The sequence below is a fragment of the Mobula hypostoma genome, chromosome 23 (genome assembly GCF_963921235.1).
Source record: "Mobula hypostoma chromosome 23, sMobHyp1.1, whole genome shotgun sequence".
NCBI lineage: Eukaryota > Metazoa > Chordata > Chondrichthyes > Myliobatiformes > Myliobatidae > Mobula > Mobula hypostoma.
The window spans coordinates 20,181,742-20,203,781 of NC_086119.1; the positions used below are offsets into that span (position 1 = coordinate 20,181,742).

Genomic DNA, 22,040 nt, shown 5'->3' on the forward strand with positions numbered 1-22,040 from the left:
GAGGGGGGAAGGGAAAGATGTGCTTAGTGGTGGGATCCCGTTGGAGGTTGCGGAAGTTACGGAGAATAATATGTTGGACCCGGAGGCTGGTGGGGTGGTAGGTGAGGACCAGGTGAACCCTATTCCTAGTGGGGTAGTGGGAGGATGGAGTGAGAGCAGATGTACGTGAAATGGGGGAGATGCGTTTAAGAGCAGAGTTGATAGTGGAGGAAGGGAAGCCCCTTTCTTTAAAAAATGAAGACATCTCCCTCGTCCTAGAATGAAAAGCCTCATCCTGAGAGCAGATGCGGCGGAGATGGAGGAATTGCAAGAAGGGGATGGCGTTTTTGCAAGAGACAGGGTGAGAAGAGGAATAGTCCAGATAGCTGTGAGAGTCAGTAGGCTTATAGTAGACATCAGTGGATAAACTGTCTCCAGAGACAGAGACAGAAAGATCTAGAAAGGGGAGGGAGGTGTCGGAAATGGACCAGGTAAACTTGAGGGCAGGGTGAAAGTTGGACGCAAAGTTAATAAAGTCAACGAGTTCTGCATGCGTGCAGGAAGCAGCGCCAATGCAGTCGTCGATGTAGCGAAGGAAAAGTGGGGGACAGATACCAGAATAGGCACGGAACATAGATTGTTCCACAAACCCAACAAAAAGGCAGGCGTAGCTAGGACCCATACGGGTGCCCATAGCAACACCTTTAGTTTGGAGGAAATGGGAGGAGCAAAAGGAGAAATTATTAAGAGTAAGGACTAATTCCGCTAGACGGAGCAGAGTGGTGGTAGAGGGGAACTGATTAGGTCTGGAATCCAAAAAGAAGCGTAGAGCTTTGAGACCTTCCTGATGGGGGATGGAAGTATATAAGGACTGGACATCCATGGTGAAAATAAAGCGGTGGGGGCCAGGGAACTTAAAATCATCGAAAAGTTTAAGAGCGTGAGAAGTGTCACGAACATAGGTTGGAAGGGATTGAACAAGGGGTGATAAAACAGTGTCGAAGTATGCAGAAACGAGTTCGGTGGGGCAGGAGCAAGCTGAGACAATAGGTCGGCCAGGACAGGCAGGTTTGTGGATCTTGGGTAGGAGGTAGAAACGGGAAGTGCGGGGTGTGGGAACTATAAGGTTGGTAGCAGTGGATGGGAGATGCCCCGAGTGGATAAAGTTGGTGATGGTGTGGGAGACAATGGCCTGGTGCTCCTTAGTGGGGTCACGATCGAGGGGTAAATAAGTTAGTGAGGTAACTAAGTTTATTATTCCACCCTTTGTTGTAGTTTTCATCGAATGAAGCAACCCCAGCTCTTCAGTTGAGTCTAGGATGTTCAAGATCTGATTTTTGAAGAACCTCTGGGCAGCTTACCGTATTTAGACTGCTCTAAGATACTTGTGAAGATGACTTTGCAGGGTCAACAGGATTCAGTGTCTTCATCATGTCCAGTAAGGTGCCTAATTCAAAGTTGGGTGCGCCTTAAAAAAAAAGGTGTAAACCAATACTTTACCTGGCATGGCATCTTGTACGATAATTGCATCATCTCCATTGCAGCATCAAGTTGTTGTCTTACAAGCTGTAATCTTGGAATTCCAATAGTAAATGCTTGCCTTTCTACGAAAGTTTGTTTAGTTACCTTTAGAACAATGCCACTGTTTAATGTATGTTGGAGATTGTCTCCTCAAAGAGGAAGGATGACAATGTAATTTTAATTATTTGGTAAGGGAAGGCTAGAAATTTAATTGGTCTGTATATAGTTATGTAATGCAATGGTTTTGAATATTTGTAGTGTATTATCTGACTTTGGTTCCCATTTTAATAAAACCATTTCCTAATTTTTTCTCATTTATATCTCTTTTGTATTTAGCCTTGTTCTTCAACCCTCTTTCAGTTTGAGGATCACCTGAAATTATGATAGTCTCTGAACATAATGGTGCTTTTGAAATTCTGCATTCTAGATTGCATGATGATTAAGAATTATAAAATTATTCTAAACTAAGAAACAAATTACTGCTGAAAACTATTCACTTAAATGGAAGGTAAAATAAGTAATTTGTTTGGGAATCACTAGTTTTAAACAGAAAATTGGGGTATGTTTAGATATTGTAGTTTTAAAGATCAACTTGCATCTTGTCAGAAGTTTCATTTGGATTGTTATGTACTTTTCACTGCAGTATTGTTTCACTGTTCAAATGAGCTTCTCAATAAGCTTGCTAATATATTCTAAAATCTTATATATATAGGCACGAGATGTTCGCACTAATGAAGTGGTGGCTATCAAGAAAATGTCTTATAGTGGAAAACAATCCAATGAGGTTAGTGCATTATAAACTGCGTGAAAGAAATGAGTTGTGTGTGTGTATAGGCATAATCAAGTGAGAATGTGATGGATAACCAAATAAATACTCTAAAACTTCACATCTATTAGATTTTCTACATTAATCTTTGATTTAGTGATAAATTGTATATTTTAACTAGCACTCACAGTTTCGCTTTTAAATAAGATCTGGAGATGAGTGGTATACCATTGAGATGGAGGAAGTTAAAAGGACTTTTGCATCCTTATTGTATTCTATAGTAGTTTGTACCTAATTAAGTATATTTGAAGAATATTATTATATATCTAAAGAGAACACCCAGTTTCTAGCTGACAAGTAAGATAAATAGAAATATGTATAGAGTAATAGGTATTGACAGATGCTTGTCGAGGCCTGTACGCTTTCATTTATGCGGTTGTTATTTTACATCCATCTGATCAGTCTTTATTTAATACAAGGGTCGCAGAAGTAATTCTTTGTAATATTCCATGAAAATCTAGCAGTTGCTAAAAACTGCAATAAAGTGTCATTCTGCATTGAACTTGGCTTGAAGCTGTGTGACCAGGTGACTGTCATAAGGGAGTGATCCTACACTAGAACAAGGAAGTAATTATATAGTAGGTGATGTTTTAATCTACAGAAACACACACTTTTTAGAGAGGATAAAGTACTTACCTGTAGTCTTTTCATGTTAAATGTCAGTTTATAAATATCCAAAGAAATATCTGGAGTTTGTTTCTAAGTTATCCATAACATTTTTTCTCCCCATTTGATTCCTTCCCCAAATATATTTTGTTGTGTATACCAAGAAAACAATATAGTTCAATAAATAAGGAACTTTATAATCTTAATCACTTTGCTATTGACTTATTTTATATGTTGCTTTGTCCTTTCTAAATCAGATTTTCCACTATTTCAAAGATGTGCTTTGCATTGAAGTACACCCTCCAGTACACTCTCAGAGAATCCATGATCTTTGTTCTTGTTGCTCAATTAATTACAATTTGTACTGGTTTTCTGTGTGACTTTTAAAAATAAAATCTTACCATTTGTGGCTAAAATCTGCATACAGAAATCAAAATCATTTTCACCCTGTGGAGAGAATGAGAATTCAAATTACCAGTATGCATGTGGACAGAGGTGTAACTTTGGCAGTACTTTCAGAAAGCTGACTGCAGAAGGGGACCAATGTTGAATGTACCCTTTGTTCAAATTGCAGCCTATAATTGATTCTGGTATAAATGTGTGCTATTTAAAAAAATCTGTTGCATGTTACTCTGTAAAAGTTTATAAGGAAATCATTTTTTGCTTGAAGTGGAGGTTGAATAAAATTGAGTAAAATTCTAGCCCATCTTCCTCTTCATTTTGAGATCAGATTTTCAAAGGTAGCAAGTCCAAAAAATCAGGACATTATGTTCAGAGCTTTGTTGTGTGGCTTGAGGAAGGTGATGCATTTATACTGCTTATCCGAGCTTCAACTAACTCACTGAGGAAAGCGTAGCTTGCTTTGAACTTGCCCAAGAAGTATTTGCTTCAACATTGATTATGAAAGGGCAATTAACTTTCCTTTCAACAAATGTTCCAGAAAGGTCCACGAAATACTTGTTCTTGGATTAGTTTTCATCATTTTACATTATAGTAGTATGAAAACAGTTTCCATTTTATAATGTGGCTTATCAAAGTTTATATATTTTTTAAATTGTCTTTTGAATTGAAAATTAAGTATAGTGAAAATCAACTCAATTCCATTAATCTTGCCTTCATGGAAATCTATCCTTCTCCAGCTCCAATCCTAGATGTGCAATGTCTGACCTTAGCTCCAGTGTTGCAATCTGTACTTATTAATGAACCAAATACAAATAAAGTATTGTTCAATTTGTCCTGGTGCTTGCTTCCAAACATCTTTTATGGTGTGCAGAAATCCACGAGGCATCTTGTGAATTTCCTTCAGAGCAACCTGTAAATGTCTGTGGACTTTGCTGCTCCAAGGAATTTATCAGCTCTCAAATAAGAATGTCCTATAAAGCTATTACTTGAAACAGTGTAGATGGTAAAGGAGATGTTTTTTGATGGGAAGGAGAGGTCTGTCTTTTTCAGTGTCTGTTCTTTCTGGCAATGTGATTAGGGTTTCCAAAATGGCTGCTGCTTAGATGAGGGGGCAGTCAAAGGATTTTGCTTTACTATTGAGGGAAAAAAAATGAGCTGCCACCCCAGGATGTTGCACATTGTAATCCTGGTTTCTAATGGGTCAAAAAGAGTGGAGCAGGCAACCCACCCTGCTGCACTTTGAATGTATTTCCTAGGTGCAAGGTCTCATGTTTCCAACTATATAGAAGCTTTTTTGCCATACTCTGGTTACCCTAATGTGAAAATTGGGACAAATTTCCCAGCTGAAACGAGATAAAATTCTTGAGTTTGATTGTATCTGATACCAGACTGTCTGATTGCCCTGTGTATACACCTGTGTTGGCCTCAAAGGCAATACTTTAACAGCTCTATTGTGTTTGTAAATAAGGATGTAACTTGAAAAGCAACTTAGCCGGGTGGCTTTATAATTACTTTGTTGGGAAATTGGTCGTGGAAGGGTGTTGCATGAAGGGGCTTTATTGTTATCCACTTCATCAGCAGTGAAGCATTTTAATAAAGTATTGGGCAATATTTTGTCTTCTGTCTTTGACATAGCAATGCATATTTTTATATACAAAGTCACATCTTGGCTGGTTCCTCTGATCATTCAACTTTTCCTCTTCCTTTGCATCTTTTGCCCTTTTATTTCGTTTATTGACTTTTTCTGCTTATATCACACCTTTAATGGAATAAAAGGGTTTTGAGGACCAAGCAGTACCATGAAGAAAGAATGAACTCTCACCCCTCAGAAAGGCAGTTAGGAAGGATGGACAAACGACTGCTTAGAAATATTCATTTGAGAAGGAAACAATTATTAGATTAGGGAAGGGAATAGATAAGGATGCATTTTATTAGGAGATATGATAGTGACTTCATGTTGGTTCAGAATTTGTGGTTGCAATACTGAATCATGTCAAACTGTGTAATATTATGATGCTGGCAAGCAGCTCTTGACATCTGCAGGTGCGCAATAGCAAAAGGAAAGTTGCTTTTGAAGATATCCTGTATATCCACGGAGTATACTTATTACTTTATTTACAGATGCTTTCAAAAGTGAATCAATTTTTTGCATATACAAATTTTTATGGGTTATTCTAATTAAAAATGCTGTAAGTTCTTACAATTGTTCTGTAAGGTTTAGCTGAGTGTTTTAAGACAGTTACTGCAGTGCATCTTCTCTGACCTTGGAAATCTAATTTAATATTTGTGATTTGTCATTCCCTTCAGATCTGTTTTGAAAATGCCACACATTTCAAAATGTGTTAATGCTTATAATATTGCAATAGTCTGTAAAATGGTTAAAATAAGTGCTTTTTATTCCATTTTGTTGCCCATGAGCATCTTTAACAATTTTGCTTTTCACCTGATCAATATTGTTGGACATCCAGAGATCCCCTATACATGATGACAGACTGCATACCGTGTTGGCTAAGGGTCTTTTTAATACTCAAAGAACTGCTTTCACTTATTATAAACTATGACAAAATCTCTTACAGAAATGGCAAGACATTATCAAAGAAGTCAAGTTTCTACAGAAGTTAAGGCATCCGAATAGTATCGAATACAAAGGTTGTTATCTGCGAGAGCATACAGCATGGGTAAGAAATTTGCTTATTAGTAAAGAATATGTAAGTACTAATAATTTCATCCATAATGTTAATTCAACCGTCAGTACTTGGAACCTTTTAAAGTTTAAAAATTGCCCTGTTGAAATAGCCTTCAATATGAGAGCTACAGTGGCATGCAAAGGTTCAAAATTTCTGATCAAAATTTCCGTTACTGTGAATAGTTAAGTGAGTAGAAGATGAACTGTTCTCCAAAAGTCATAAAGTTAAAGATGAAACATTCTTTTCAACATTTTAAGCAAGATTAGTGTGTTATTTTTGTTTTGTACAATTTTAGAGTAGGAAAAAAAGGAAAGGAGCACTATGCAGAAGTTTGGGCAACCCAAGAGATTTGAGCTCTCAAATAACTTTACCAAGGTCTCATACCTTAATTAGCTTGTTAGGGCTATGGCTTGTTCACAGTCATCGTTAGGAAAGACCAGGTGATGCAAATTTTAAAGCTTTATAAGTACCCTGACTCCTCAAACCTTGTCCCAATGATCAGCAGCCATGGGCTCCTCTAAGCAGCTGCCTAGCACTCTGAAAATTAAAATAAATGATGCCCACAAAGCAGGAGAAGGCTATAAGAAGATAGCAAAGCATTTTCAGGTAGTCATTTCCTCAGTTTGTAATGTAATTAAGAAATGGCAGTTAACAGGAATGGTGGAGGTCAAGCCGAGGTCTGGAAGACCAAGAAAACTTTCCGAGAGAACTGCTCGTAGCATTGCTAGAAAGGCAAATCAAAACCCCCGTTTGACTACAAAAGACCTGCAGCAAGATTTAGCAGACTCTGGAGTGGTGGTGCACTGCTCTACTGTGCAGCGACACCTGCACAAATATGAAGTTCATGGAAGAGTCATCAGAAGAAAACCTTTCCTGCATCCTCACCACAAAATTCAGCGTCAGAAATTTGCAAAGGAACATCTAAACAAGCCTGATGCATTTTGGAAACAAGTCCAGTGGACTGATGAAGTTAAAATAGAACTTTTTGGCCGCAATGAGCAAAAGTAGGTTTGGAGAAAAAAGGGTGCATCATTTCATGAAAGGAACACCTCTCCAACTGTTAAGTACGGGTGTGGATTGATCATGCTTTGGGCTTGTGTTGCAGCCAGTGGCACGGGGAACATTTCACTAGTAAAGGGAAGAATGAATTCAATTAAATACCAGCAAATTCTGGAAGCAAACGTCACACCGTCTGTTTAAAGAAAAAATAAGCTGAAGATGAAAAGAGGATGGCTTCTACAATAGTATAATGATCCTAAACACACCTCAAAATCCACAATGGACTACCCCAAGAGGTGCAAGCTGAAGGTGTGGTGGTAGCCGCTTAATATTGTATCTTTTAAAGAGCCATGTTTTAGATATTACAGGCTGATGACTCATTGGCTGCTAGAAACCATATGATGATCGGTCGCTAGCAACCGCAGTGTATTTCCTGTATGACGTATCGGCCAGATATTGTACTCATGTAATGCAGACAGCTGTTAACTGTTTATGCTCCAAACAGATGATTACTATACAGGTTTCCCCCGCCATCCGAAGGTAGAGCGTTCCTATGAAACGGTTCGTAAGCCAGAATGTCGTAAAGCAAAGAAGCAATTACCATTTATTTATATGGGAAAATTTTGTGGGCATTCGCAGACCCAAAAATAACCTACAAAATCATGCCAAATAACACACAAAACCTAAAATAACAGTAACATATAGTAAAAGCAGGAATGATATGATAAATACACAGCTTATATAAAGTAGAAATATTTTTCCGCAATCATTGCCTGAACTGTTCTCCGTAGCGAAAATGTCACGCAAGCGCCGTCGGCAAAAACACGGCGCAAGCGCTCTCCAGTAACCTTTAAGCTATGAAGCTGCCAAATCATACCAAGTAACACGTAAAAATACACAGCCGATATAAAGTAGAAATAATGTATGTACAGTGTAGTATCACTTACCGGAATTGGGAAAGCGCAGAGCACACTGATGGTGGTGTGTTAGACTGAGTCGTCGGAGTTTGGGTGGTGCAGTGGCCCCCCACCCTCCGGGCAGCGAACAGATAGCGATTCGCGGAGAATGCAGCGGTAGCCGGGAGGCATCCAGCACATCTTTAAGAAAAAAGCCGAAATAAACAAGCTAATTAATTAGGTGCTGCCCGGCACGTAATTGTTGGCCCAGATCATTGCTGATTGCATCGCCTCTGATCTGGGCCGACAAATACCTGTGGTGCGGCACCTAATTAATTAGCGTGTTTATTTTGGCTTTTTTCTTAAAGATGTGCTGTGTGCCTCCCGGCTACCGCTGCATTCTCCGCGAATCGGTATCTGTCCGTGGCCTGGGTGTTGGGGTGGTGGGACACTGAGGTGTCATCTCATCGTCGATCAGGGCAGGCCGCTCATCTTCTCCTATGACGGCCGCCTCAAAGAAGGTCGAGGTTCGTCTTCTGCTGTGGCTGATGTGGATGGCTTACTTGACTGCTGAGCCTCGCGCATTTTTCTATCATACAGTTCTTTGTAAGCACTCAAACTATCCTGCAAATATCCCCTAAACCGACGTACCCGTTCAAAATTAAAGTCGTACTTTATCATTACTCATTCAGTTTCGATTGTTATCCTTTCCTCTTCCAATTGCATCATCTCTTCATCTATCAGTTCTTGGTCATGGGATGCCAAAACCTCTTCAACATCACCTTCGTCAGCTTCCACAAGCCAAACTCACTTAGTCCTTTCTTCAAGCAACACACATTGAAGTTGCTGGTGAACGCAGCAGGCCAGGCAGCATCTCTAGGAAGAGGTACAGTCGATGTTTCAGGCCGAGACCCTTCGTCAGGATTAACTGAAGAAAGAGCTAGTAAGAGATTTGAGAGGGGGAGATCCAAAATGATAGGGGAAGACAGGAGGGGGAGGGATGGAGCCAAGAGCTGGACAGGTGATTGGCAAAAGGGGTATGAGAGGATTATGGGACAGGAGTCCCAGGGAGAAGGAAAAGGGGGAGGGGGGAAAACCCAGAGGATGGGCAAGGGTTTTAGTCGGAGGGACAGAGGGAGAAAAAGGAGAGTGAGAGAAAGAATGTGTATGTATATAAATAACAGATGGGGTACAAGGGGGAGGTGGGGTATTAGCGGAAGTTAGAGAAGTCAATGTTCATGCCATCAGGTTGGAGGCTACCGAGACGGAATATAAGGTGTTGTTCCTCCAACCTGAGTGTGGCTTCATCTTTACAGTAGAGGAGTCCTTACTTCGTTCACCACGATCAAAATGCTTAATTATGTCTAGTTTTACGCTAAGTGTAACACCCTTATAAGTTCTTTCAGGCTTTTCCGACACCTTAGAACTCATCTTGCTAACGGCTGCTCACAGGCACGTGTTTAAGCAATGCCGGCGAGAATGCAGTTCCGAATCCGGGGAAGAGCGGCTGCTCGGGGCGCGCACTGCCTTTTATTGCGTGCTGCTTTTTTCGTAACAGTGAAAACACCTTCTGTTACCGTAAACAGGGTGCTAATGTAGGTCTTTCGTAACAGTGAGGTTTCGTAAAGCGAACGTTCGAAAAGCGGGGAATGTATATCCAATCAGCTAATTTTAGATTGAAAGACCTTATTTTGTCAGGGATTAACAGCTGGGTAAGTGAATCAGCTGATCCATGGCCATGTTTTACTAAACACTGGCCGTTTAAAGACCTTTAAATGCAGCTGAACTTGAACGGAGAGACAGAGCCTCGGAGAGAGCGACAGCAGAGCTCTAGAAGACTCACAGAAGACGGCAGAAGACTGATCAACAATCAGGCGCTCTGTCAATCCTGAGAAGATCAAGCTGAATTAGACTCAGTGAGTAGATGGTATTTTATATTACTGGCATGTAGTTGTATTTAAGCGGATTGGAGCAAAGTTGTATCTGATTTCTGTATTTCCTTTTGATTCTAGCTTGCTTAAATAAATAATATTTTTCTAACAATATCGAGACTAGAGAGATTCTATGATTAGAGCATAAGTAAGGTACGATCTTAATACTAACGCGAGGATAGTCCTTGCCTACGTGGCAACCGTAGGAAGCAGCTCACGCCCCGGTTTATAAGGAATCACACTCCGTCGAGTATTACGGTAAGTTGCAGCCTATACACAAGTAGCTGACGTTACTTAACCTCAAGTGTTCATATACTTGCTGAGGATATCTATCACTGAGAGCACATTCAAGTCAGGGGTCAGTCTCTCCCTTTCATGAGAAACGGCTGAAAGCTTGGAACACTCCTTCCGATAATATCCGTTTGTAGGCAGACTAATTGGACTGAGGGTATAGCGGACCCATAAACGTCGCAAAGGTTTTGCCATGGCCCTCAGAGTCCCCCGACCTAAACATCATTGAAAATCTGTGGATAGACCTCAAAAGAGCAGTGCATGGAAGACGGCCCAAGAATCTCACAGAACTAGAAGCCTTTTGCAAGAAAGAATGGGCAAAAATCCCCCAAACAAGAATTCAGAGACTCTTAGCTGGCTACAGAAAGCGTTTACAAGGGGGTGTTACTAAGTACTGACCATGCAGGGTGCCCAAACTTTTGCTTCGGGCCCTTTTCCTTTTTTGTTATTTTGAAACTGTGAAAGATGGAAGTAAAAATAGTAATCTTGCTTAAAATATTAAAGAAATGTGTCATCTTTAACTTTATTTCTTTTGGAAATCAGGTCATCTTTTACTCAGCTATTCACAGTAACAGAAATTTTGACCAGGGGTGCCCAAACTTTTGCATGCCACTGTATTAGTTTGTCAGAAGTGAAAAGGGGCTTGATTTGTTCAGAAGTAAAAACTTGATTATTGATAAATCTTTTTGAGCTCATCTCCTTAAATTAATTGTTTTATAACATTGAATTCTAACAATGATCTAGATGACTCTTCAAAACATCATAGCCTACCCAGTGAGTTCTAAACCTGTCCGATTTCAGTGATTAGCAGTGAAGGTAGAGTTCAGTTTTATCAAATGTGTTGTATTGCATATACACTTTCCTCTTCATTTATAGTTGTAGAAACCTTGCTGACTTTCTAATATGAAACTAGAGCATAGGTGGGTTATGTTTGTATATGGCTTTATCAATTGTTCTCTTTTTTTTTGCAGCTGGTGATGGAGTACTGTTTAGGGTCAGCCTCCGATCTTCTAGAAGGTAATGAGAAATCATTTATCTGTGTGGAAATTGATCATTTTTTGGTACATTTTTGTAATATTGGACAAAAACTCAAATTCATATATTATTCTCAATTTTTTATTGTTAAAGGCTCTTCTGGCACCTCCTAACAGTGTGAAAAATTACCATACATGTTGTGTCTATTAAAAGCAGGACATTTCCAATCTGATTAATTATCAAGATATCAGATTACACTTAATCATTGGAGTAGTGAAAAGTGTTGTTGAGTGTTAACCCAGCATTACTTCAAAAGTCTACTTATCATTACTTGGTTTGGCTTCTGCCAGGATCATTTATGGTAGATGCCAGCAACATTCACATCTTGTGGAACAGTTAAAATAAAGTTGATCTAAATGGTCTTGTGAATTTTTTTTTGTGTTTTTATTTAATACTGTGACTGTATCAGCTGTGCTTTACAACCTTACCCATTTTCAATTGTTTTTTAATTTTTTTGCCATTCAGTTCATAAGAAACCACTTCAGGAAATTGAGATTGCAGCCATTACACATGGAGCTTTGCTGGGATTAGCCTATTTGCATTCCCATAACATGATTCACAGGTATGCTTGTATAGAGGTTTGCTGCATTGCATGAGGATATTGTTACAAATCATGTGGGCAGATTTTCAGTACTGTTTCTCCATCAGCAAGGTCTGTTTCAGTTGGAAGTAATTGTTGAAGCAATATTTTAACAAAAACAAGAAGTAAGTATAATACTACCTCTGGTAATCCACCATTTTTCAAAGACTCAAAGTACATTTATTATAGTTCAAGTATGCATTTAGCCTATACTTTTGATTTGAAATGTTAAAAAATATACATCAGTTAGCAGACTGTTTCCACTATCTGAGCTGTAGAACTGATTTTACTAAGCTGGTTGTAACCAGTGGAGATTTCAATGACTAGGTGATATTGGAAGATGCCAAGGCCGCCTTAGATTCGTGTAGTTATCCTCATTTGTCATTATTGAGCAAAAATTTGGAGTACAAGTGGAAAGACACTGCTTACTGATATTCTTTTTGTTTGGTATTTCATGCTTGTATTCATGCCATTTACTTAACTTCTGTAGGGTTATAAAATTAATTTTACTTTGTATTTATTATATTATCAGAGCAGTTTTTTTTCACATATAATAACACATTTAAAAATGTTTATATATGAACAACAAAGTCCACAACTTTATGCAACCAATTTCCTGCTTACCAAACACATATTTTCTATTACCTGTGTTTAGAACATAATCCAATAAGATCATAAGTTTGTAGACCATGGACAAAATTCACACCATTGCATCTGGAATTTGAAATGAAGTGCTCTTATAAAACAATCTGGATGAAAGAAAAAATACACATGTACAAATACTGGTAATTTAATACCCTTGAGGACAATTAAAGAAGTTGGTGCACTTGATCTGAGTGCATTGTTCATATAATTCCATTCATATCAAATTGAATCTTACAAGGAAAAATACTTCCCAAATAAAGTCTTAAGTGCTTTGCTTAGATCCATACATATAGCAAATGTATTTCTACCATCACCAACACCCTGTAAGAGTAAAAATTAAACAAGACAGCCAAAGGTAAACAATTAAAGTATTTGTTGTTATAAATTTACCAATGACCTTTCTTTTACTAGAACCACCAAAGACTGAAAATCAATTATGCTGATCTGTTGCATTTGTTTAGCCAATCAGTATAAATCCCATTTACTAGCACTTGGTATGTTTTCTTCTGTGCATTGGTAATTGAAGTGCACATCATCAGTACTTTCTCAGGGCCTATTGTTCATGCTGTATGTCTTATACTTTTTTGACTTCCCAGAATATCATGCCTCATACTTATTGGGATTAAGTTCCATCAAATTATTGCTCGTTGCAGCTTATCATCTGATCAATATAATTTGTGGCCTAAGATACCAGCTTTAGCTACAGGACCAATTTTCATGTCACCTGTTAACTTATGAACCATACCTCCTGCATTCCCATCCAAAAAAAAATAAGGGCCCCAGCTCCATTCTATGGTAAACCAAACTTCCTCATTAATATATTTTATTAATAGATACAGAAAAAGTTAATCAAATTTGTCAGGCAGGAGCCTCCACCAACAAAGCCAAGTTCTGCTTTTCCATTGTAAATTAATCCTGTCCCTTAGATCTTTCCAATTTTTTATGTCCCTTTTTCCGATATTAAATTTTTTTCTTTTTCAATCTCTCTATTAGTTTCAACATCAAACACATTACAAAAAGTAAGTACAAAGTAATTGGGATTATATTAATTGATAATAATTATTAAAATTTACAGTCAGGTAACACATAGTTAGTAAACATCCCAAAATCACACAAATTAGCAACAAAATATATAAGGAGTATACATAAATTACAAAAAATCATAAAAAAAACAAAAAGAAAAAAAAATCTCCTTTTAAAACAAACTAATCTACCCAAACTAAAAGAAAACTAAGGGGGAAAAAAAAGAAAAGAAAGGGCTATTTTGATACCTCAGATAGAACCAATAGTGTCGCCACTTCTGCTCCTCTCCCCATATATTGAAATCACAAAATAGATTTGGCAAGGGTCAAATTACATCATGTGGAAGTCTGATATTATCATCCTTATTTCATAAACTGATTTTACATAAGTGTTCAAAGAAAATAGTTTGTATGCCCATTTTGCACTTCTTTTCTAGCATATTCTTTGAGAATGTATCGTTTTAATAAGTGATAATAAACAATTTGTATTTGTTTTAATTTGCATGTTATATATGAATGATATTAGAGGTTTTATTGACTTGATGGCTATTAAATAACATTTACCCGTTGTATACCCAGGGACATAAAGGCAGGTAATATCCTCCTGACAGAACCAGGGCAAGTAAAGTTAGCTGATTTTGGATCTGCTTCCATAGTTTCTCCTGCCAATTCATTTGTGGGAACACCATACTGGTAAGAAACGTTTTCTTTTTGAGTCAAGAAGCATGTGCAAATCATTTATTTCCTTTATTATTGTTATATTATTATAGGAAAATGATCAAATCATCAAAGGAAGTTATTTGTTTGCATGTATAAAAGCTGCTTTTTAGTGTATGCCATTATTCTGAATAATTGCTTGCGCAGTTGCATTTGCAACAGCAGGAGAAATCCCATTTCTTTAGCAATCTTGTACTCCGTCTGGCAACTCATGACATAAAATATACTGTTTCAAAAAATATTCTGCTTTTTCCATTTAATTAATATAATTTTTGGCTGATTTAAGATAAATAAAGCTAAATGTTTGAAAAAATGATAGGTGGCAGTCATCAATTTGTCATTTGCTTTTTTTTGTTTGAAAATAGTTCAATATAAGTAAGATGATTTTGCTAATTCATGTAGTGGATCTGAATTTACAGATGTGGATGGCTATTTTGAGCATCAGCATATATTGAGTGTTACAGCTAGTAGAGCTGCTGCCTCACAGCTCCAGTGACCCAGGTTCATTCCTGACCTCCGGTGCTGTATGCGTGGAGTTTGCACGTTCTCCCTGTGACTGTGTGGATTCCTTCTGGTGCTCTGGTTTCTTTCCACGTCTGAAAGACATGCTGGTTAATTGGCTGCTGTAAATTGTCCTTAATATGTAGGTGAGTGGTAGAATCTGGGAGTGTTGGTGGGAATGTGGGGGAGAATCAAATGACATTAGTGTAGGATTAGTTTAAATGTGTGCTTGGCAGTTGGTGCAGAATCACTGGGCCAAAGGACCTGTTTCTACTGAATGATTTTTAGTGCATTATGTAATCTTTTGTGTTTTCTAAATCATCTTATAACTTGTACTATGTTTTTGGTGTTAAATAAGTAACCTGCATCCAAACATTAAACTACAAGGGAGTTAAGAGATATGAAGATGAAGCAGGTCATTGATGTTTAGCCTAAGATTGGATGACCCATGGTGGAGCAGGCTCGGGACATATTGGCCTGTTCCTGCTTCTTCTGTGTTTACAGTACAGCACTGTATGTTATGTCCCAGATTTGATTCTCAGTAAGTTTTGATCTAAATGTCTTCACCCAGTCAGGATTTTATAGTGCTTTCATTTCTAAAGTGTATATGAGGGGTCAGATTTTCAACACATTCAGTTCCTGTTCTTTTTCCAGTACCTGCTGTTAGAAAATCTGCATAAAGAATGAGGATATGTAGTGGATAGTTTGTGTAGGGTAATAATTTTTTATGCAGTTTTACAGTTAGCCCAAAACAAAAAAATTTCTTGCATATGAAGGATTATAAAACTACAGCTTTGTTGATAAATATAGAGCTGTACTAATAAAGAAAGGTAAAATTGAGACACTGAGGTGGCTTTTAAATGAAACTATTCCAAAAGTCATTAAGAGGGTCATTTGAGGCAGAATTCTTAGAACGAAGACCTGACCAGGGCCTCAAGAAATTGCGAATGTGGGATTAATCATCTCTTAAATTGTGTTTAATTGGCTGAGTTGCTGATGGATTGCAATTGATTGAATGTAACGGAAAGTAAAAGCAAGCCACTATAAATAAAACTGTATTTAAAATTTTAAATTCAAATCAATTTTTGGAATTGATTGCTATATGTTTATTTTGCTTTATTTTTTATATAAACTAGTTAAAATAATATAAATTTCAAGAGCCGTTGTTTTAAATATATACTTCTGAGGCTGAACACAGTTTCAGTTCTCCTTGACACTTCTTACCACAGTAATCTTTGGAGGTATTTTCCTATTTCTAATGCAGAATCAAATTGACATAGTTCAGTAAAGTTGCATAATAACTACTTTTTCATTGAAATAGGATGGCTCCTGAAGTAATTCTTGCCATGGATGAAGGACAGTATGATGGCAAAGTAGATGTTTGGTCCTTGGGAATTACATGCATTGAATTAGGTAAAGTGTGGCTGTCCCCTGTGAATGTGAAACAGCTGATACAATGTGGTCATGATGGTTTAATCTTTCATCGTAAAATGCAATAAAAAATGTTTGATCACTTTTATTTTAATGCATTTAAAAAGACTGCAATTATACTCTGAATGAAACTTTAAATAAGACACTGAAAATTACCACTTCATTGTTATCAGTTCTAAAATCTGATTACTGCTACTTTGCCCACAGCGGAGCGAAAGCCTCCTTTGTTTAATATGAATGCAATGAGTGCCTTATACCACATAGCGCAGAATGAGTCACCTGCTCTTCAGTCTAATGAATGGTAAGTATATATTTGAAGTCCTGAGATTTGTATAGAAACAGATGTTTCTAAATTATAAGTAACTGCCAGTTTAAGAAATACTTGTCAGTGGATAAAGGTTTATATCTAATTCTGTTTAAACAGATTATCCTAAAATGTGCAGCAAAAGCTTAAAATAGGAGTTGTATATTTTTCAATGTTCAGAGTTGGAAGCTGTTTTTATAGTAATAAGATTACCATCTTTGAACATGATGGTGTCCCTTAAGATTTATTTAAAAATTAAATTGATTATGCCTGATGACAGCAATTTTATAGATGCTAAAGCCTCAAAGTACTGCAGTAATCCATATTGAGATCCAAAGTAAATATTTTATTAAAATTAAATATAAATCATACAAGTATTTGATTTCTTTTGGTGGCCTGTAAGAGAAAATCCTGTAATAGCTTGTTTGATTGTAATTTAATATGCAGGCAGTCCTTCTTATTGTAAAGCTGCATGCAGTAGTTTAAGATAATCAGTGTATTTTGCTATATTATAATCAAGACTACACAGTTTTGGATAATAGTGTTGCAAATTTAAATTCTTCTCCTAAATTGTTCATGCACGTTGTGTACCTTGTGTACAAGTATATTTATCTTGCATTGATTTAAAAAAATCTTGCTTTCCACATTGAATTCACACTCCACGAGTTTTACTTCACTATAGTTTTTATAAGGGGAAGGGAAGCTAGCTGTCACCTGAAGTCCAAATCTTTAATCAACTCAGCTGCCCTTCAACTGAACCTAGTAGTTTATAAGTAGGTTACAGATATTTGGATTTACCTAATTAGAACAGCTTTAAATGAACTAAGCAACTTAAGATCTGAACAGTACAATGATGCTTCAAATCTTGCAATACCCAAAAATGATAGGAAGGGTAATCAACTAATGCTATATCATTTTTGTGGATCAAATTTTAATACCTAAATCACATTGAGATTTCAATTATTTTGCAGAACTGTTAATCGGAGTTGATTAGATATTATCATCTTTGATATTTAGTTCTGAATCCATTTAGGTGAAATTACTTTGTAATTGAACCATGTTTTCGGAGTGACATCTCATTATAACTTTAAAAATTGATACCTTTTCAAGGAACTGCAATAGAATTGAAAACGATCATAAGTGGTTGAATAATAATGATTTAGAATTTATATATTTAAATGCATTCCCTGTATAAGTAAATAGATTTGTGATATTTTGTTCCATTGAGATACAGCACGGAATACAGCCCTTCAAGCTGCGCCAGCCAGCAACCCCCCCCCCAATTTAACTCTACCATAATCACAGGACAATTCCCAATGACGAGTTAACTTATGAACTGTATGTCTTTGGATCGTGGGAGGTAACCGGAGCACCTGGAGAAAATCCCATGCGTTCCACAGGGTGGGCATAGAGACTTCTTACAGATGATGTCAGAATTGAAATCCCAACCCTGATGCTCTGAGTTGTAATAATATCGCGCTAACCGCGCTGTTACCATGGGCCCCAGAAAGCCGGATTCATATCAATGTTTTTTTTACAGTTGTAATTTCAACTGTGTTTATAACTTGTCTGCACATTAACTGATTTCTTCATGTTCACTTGATGTTGTATTATTTCTAAACAGATTAGTTCTGCATCTATTTAATAATTTGCCTCCATCAGTTTTAATGTTGGATAATGGCAGTAGTCATAATCATTTATAAATACATTTCTCTCAACTTTGATATCCTAATTCATATATACAAAAGATCCTACAGATGCTGGAAATCCAGAACACACACAAAATGCTGGAGGAACTCAGCAGGTCAGGTAGCATCTATGGAAATGAATAACCAGTCAAAGTTTCGGCCCGAGCCCCTTCATCAGGACTGGAAAGGAAGGGGGAAGAAGCCAGAATAAGAAGGGGGGAAGGGGAGGAGGACAAACTGAAGTTGATGGGTAAGGCCTGATGGGGAGATTAAGTAAGAAGCTGGGAGGTGATGTGTGGAAAAGTCAAAGGGCTCGAGAAGAAGGAATCTGATAGAGTGGATAATAAGAGAAAGGGAAGGAGGAGGGGCACCAGAGGAGGAGATAGGCAGGTGAGGAGAAGAGGTAAGAGGCCAGAGTAGGGAAATGAAGTGCAGGGAAATGGGAGGGGTAAACAATTACAGGAATTTGTAGAAATTGAGGTTCATGCCATCAGATGGAGATTACCTAGACAGAATGGGGATGGGATTTGAAATGGTTGATCATCGGAAAATTCTGCTTTTTGTGGATGGAGCAGAGTTACTTGCCAAAGAGGTCCCCAAATCTACGTCAGGTCTTACTAATTTAGAGGAGGGAGCACCAGATGCAGTAGATGACCCCCAACAGATTTGCATGTGAAATTTTTCCTTATCTGGAAGGACCGTTTGGGGCCTGGAATGGAGGTGACTGGGCAGGTGTAGCACTTCTGCCACTTGCAGGGATAAGTGCCAAGAGAGAGATTGGGGGGAGGGATGAATAGACCAGGGAATCACAGGGAGCGATTCATGCAGAAGGTGGAGAGTAGGGAGTGGGAGGGGAGGTAAAGATGTAATTGGTGGTAGGGTTCTGTTGAAGATGGTGAAAGTTGTGGCGAATAATGTGTTGGATACAGAGGCTCATAGGGTGATAGGTGAGGACAAGAGGAACTCTGTCCCTGTTAAGGCAGTGGGAAAATGGGGTGAGTACAGATGTCTGGGAAGTGGAGGAGATGTGAGTGAGGGCAGCATCAGTGGTGGAGGAAGGGGAGCCTAATTCATTTGTTTATTCTATAGAAGCTTTCAAATATGTGTCTCTGTTAGAGTTAGACTCTATAATTGTATCTGAGATATTCCCAATAATTGTTTACAATTTTCTCTGCGGCAAATTTCTTAGTGTTCTTGCAATTCGTTCTTCTAAATTTTATCTTTAGAAATACAAAACTTTTGAGACTTCTGTTTTAAATATTCGGATTGACATAGTTCCCAAGTTAGAAAATTATTCCTTTTTTTTCTAGCATAGAGATGAAAGAAGAATATGTTAGAGGACCACAGTCAAAGTATGCATAAAAAAAAGAAAGAGCCAAGTACTTGAGTATGATAAATGGGTGAAATATGACAGGTGTTATATCTGCATGGATTTCTGTCATATTATTGACTTCATAGAAAAAAATAACACCATAGCTGGAACACTCCAATTGTGTCTTAAATCTTGTAGATTATTCTTGGCATGAATATTAGGAGAAATCCGGGCCACTGGAATAGTAGTGAGATGGAAGTATTTTGTGTTTGGCTATTTATTTTAAATTTCTACAATACATTTAAATGGTTCAGAATTTTACAAGTCCCAACATATTGATGTAGTTATAAAGAAGGCAAGACAGTGGCTATACTTCATTAGGAGTTTGAAGGGATTTGGCTTGTCATCAAATACACTCAAAAACTTCTAAAGATGTACTGTGGAGAGCATTCTGACAGGCCACATCACTGTCTGGTATGGGGGGGTGGGGTGATGGCTTCTGTACAGGACCGAAAAAAGCTGCAGAGGGTTGTAAATTTAGTCAGCACCATCTTAGGTACTAGCCTACAAAGTACCCTGGACATCATCAGGGAGCAGTGGTCACAGAAAGGCAACGTCCATTATTAAAGACCTTCAACACCCAGGGCATGCCCTTTTCTCACTGTTACCATCAGTTAGGAGGTACAGAAGCCTGAAGGCACACACTCAGCGATTCAGGAACAGTTTCTTCCCCTCTGCCATCGGATTCCTAAATGGACATTGACCCCTTGGACACTACCTCACTTTTTAAAAAATATACAGTATTTCTGTTTTTTGCATGTTTTTTAATCTATTCAATATACATATACTGTAATTGATTTTGTTCTATGTTATGTATTACATTGAACTGCTGCTGCTAAGTTAACAAATTTCACATCACATGCCAGTGATAATAAACCTGATTCTGATTCTGAAGTTACTCTTGCACTTCTATTTTGGTTAAAATTACCTCAACCTTGGCAAGAACATGCATTGAGGGAGGATTTGCCAGGAAAAAAAAACACCCACAGGATATATCTTCTGCTCCCTTGAGTTTGACACTAACTTACCCTGGTACTGCGATGTATCTTCCAGTATGGTCTGGTGCAGCCTTCTTCCACTGGAAGGCTGGTTGCTACACATTGGAGTAGTAGAGCTCTGAACCAATTATCTCACTTGAAAGTGCTTGGTAACTTGTAAAGTAAATTCAGAATATATAATTATTAAAATAATTAAATTACAAAAAGAGACAAAAAAAATTTAGATTGCTTAAACTAATTTAATTACTTAACCTTTGTCCTAGCAGAGTTATCTCATTCATTTTAATGGAATGCTCTCTATGGCTTTGTGTGCAGATTTCCGTCACTGAGACCGTAAATTCAAACTACCATGTTGAACTTTGAGGAGTCAACTGTACTTGTACATTACGAAAGCTTAATGACACCAGCTATGTAAATAACCTGAAAGATCAGATCTTGGGCACTTAGTCTAATTCAACAGAATATCTTGACTGTGTATCAGATAATGAGATAGAAAGCTTTCCATTAACCTGGATGGAAGAAGCTACAATTAATTGAACCCTGCCGGGACTCCTTCCTTTGTTCTTAACATCCCTTCATTTTGAAATGGTGTGAAATAGCTGCTTTTGAATGTTTTTTACAGAATGTGGTGATTTGCCAAGGCTTGTTCCTTCAAATCTGTGATTACCCCACCTGTAATAATGAAAAGCAAGCAAGTAGGTATGCTAGCTTCTCCAAAGTTACTCTCCAAGGCAGATATTCATATTTAGGGTTCAAATCCTCTTCACGTAATAGCAAAGTTGAAATCCCTTCATTTTGCAGACTGCAGATGGTGAAGATGATGATACAACACTGTATTCTAAGTCATAGATTCCAGTTGTGTTTTGTATTCTGTTGTGTAATAATTGGCAAACAATGAAAACTTGTACCATTTTGATGACAAACAAGAGCAAATCTGCAGATTTCTGGAAATTCAAGCAACACACAGAAAATGATGGAGGAACTCAGCAGGCCAGGCAGCATCTACGGAAAAAAGTACAGTCAACGTTTCGGGCCAAAACCCTTCGGCAGGACTGGAGGAAAAAAGCACTTTGATAATATGTCTGCAAAAGTTTTCAAAGGATTTGCAGACCCATCAGGTGTAGCAAGATTAGTTGCATTGTGGCACGGTAATTGACTGGAAACTAGTTGAGCAGTATAAAATAGCCTGTATTCTTTTTACAGTTTGCTAAATAATTTCACCTTGTGCCTTGATTGAATTTTCAGAATTAGCAATGTTTTTATTAATAATCTTTCTAAAACCCATGTGAATGAGAAGTAGCCTTATAGAAACATAAGATAATGAAGGGTGATCTTACAATTTTTAAATTGAGAGGGATGGATTAGGTGAATGGTAACATTTTTTTCCTCAAAGGTAGAGGATATAGAATCAAGATGAGAGGTGAAAGATTTTAATGGGACTTGAAGGCGAACTTTTTCATGCAGAGGGTGGTGAATACATGGTACGAGCTGCTGGAAGTAGTGGTTGAGGCAGATAGTTAATATGATATAATTTAAGAAACACTTGGATGGGTACATGGAGTTATGGTGCTGAGGGGGATTCAGGCTGATCACAGAAAAATGGGACTAG

At 37.7% G+C, this 22,040-nt stretch overlaps 1 protein-coding gene across 4 annotated transcripts in view; it reads left to right on the plus strand.

Annotated features, from left to right (window-relative positions):
* The window catches only part of taok1a (TAO kinase 1a), a 168,514-nt gene that overhangs the window by 98,877 nt on the left and 47,597 nt on the right, over positions 1–22,040 (plus strand). For all 4 annotated transcript variants that reach the window (XM_063031540.1, XM_063031541.1, XM_063031543.1 and 1 more), the window contains exons 3-9: positions 2,213–2,284; positions 5,911–6,012; positions 11,110–11,155; positions 11,639–11,735; positions 14,000–14,113; positions 15,960–16,051; positions 16,277–16,370. In XM_063031540.1, coding sequence (XP_062887610.1) covers positions 2,213–2,284; positions 5,911–6,012; positions 11,110–11,155; positions 11,639–11,735; positions 14,000–14,113; positions 15,960–16,051; positions 16,277–16,370 — 617 coding nt within the window. The remainder of the gene's footprint in view (positions 1–2,212; positions 2,285–5,910; positions 6,013–11,109; positions 11,156–11,638; positions 11,736–13,999; positions 14,114–15,959; positions 16,052–16,276; positions 16,371–22,040) is intronic.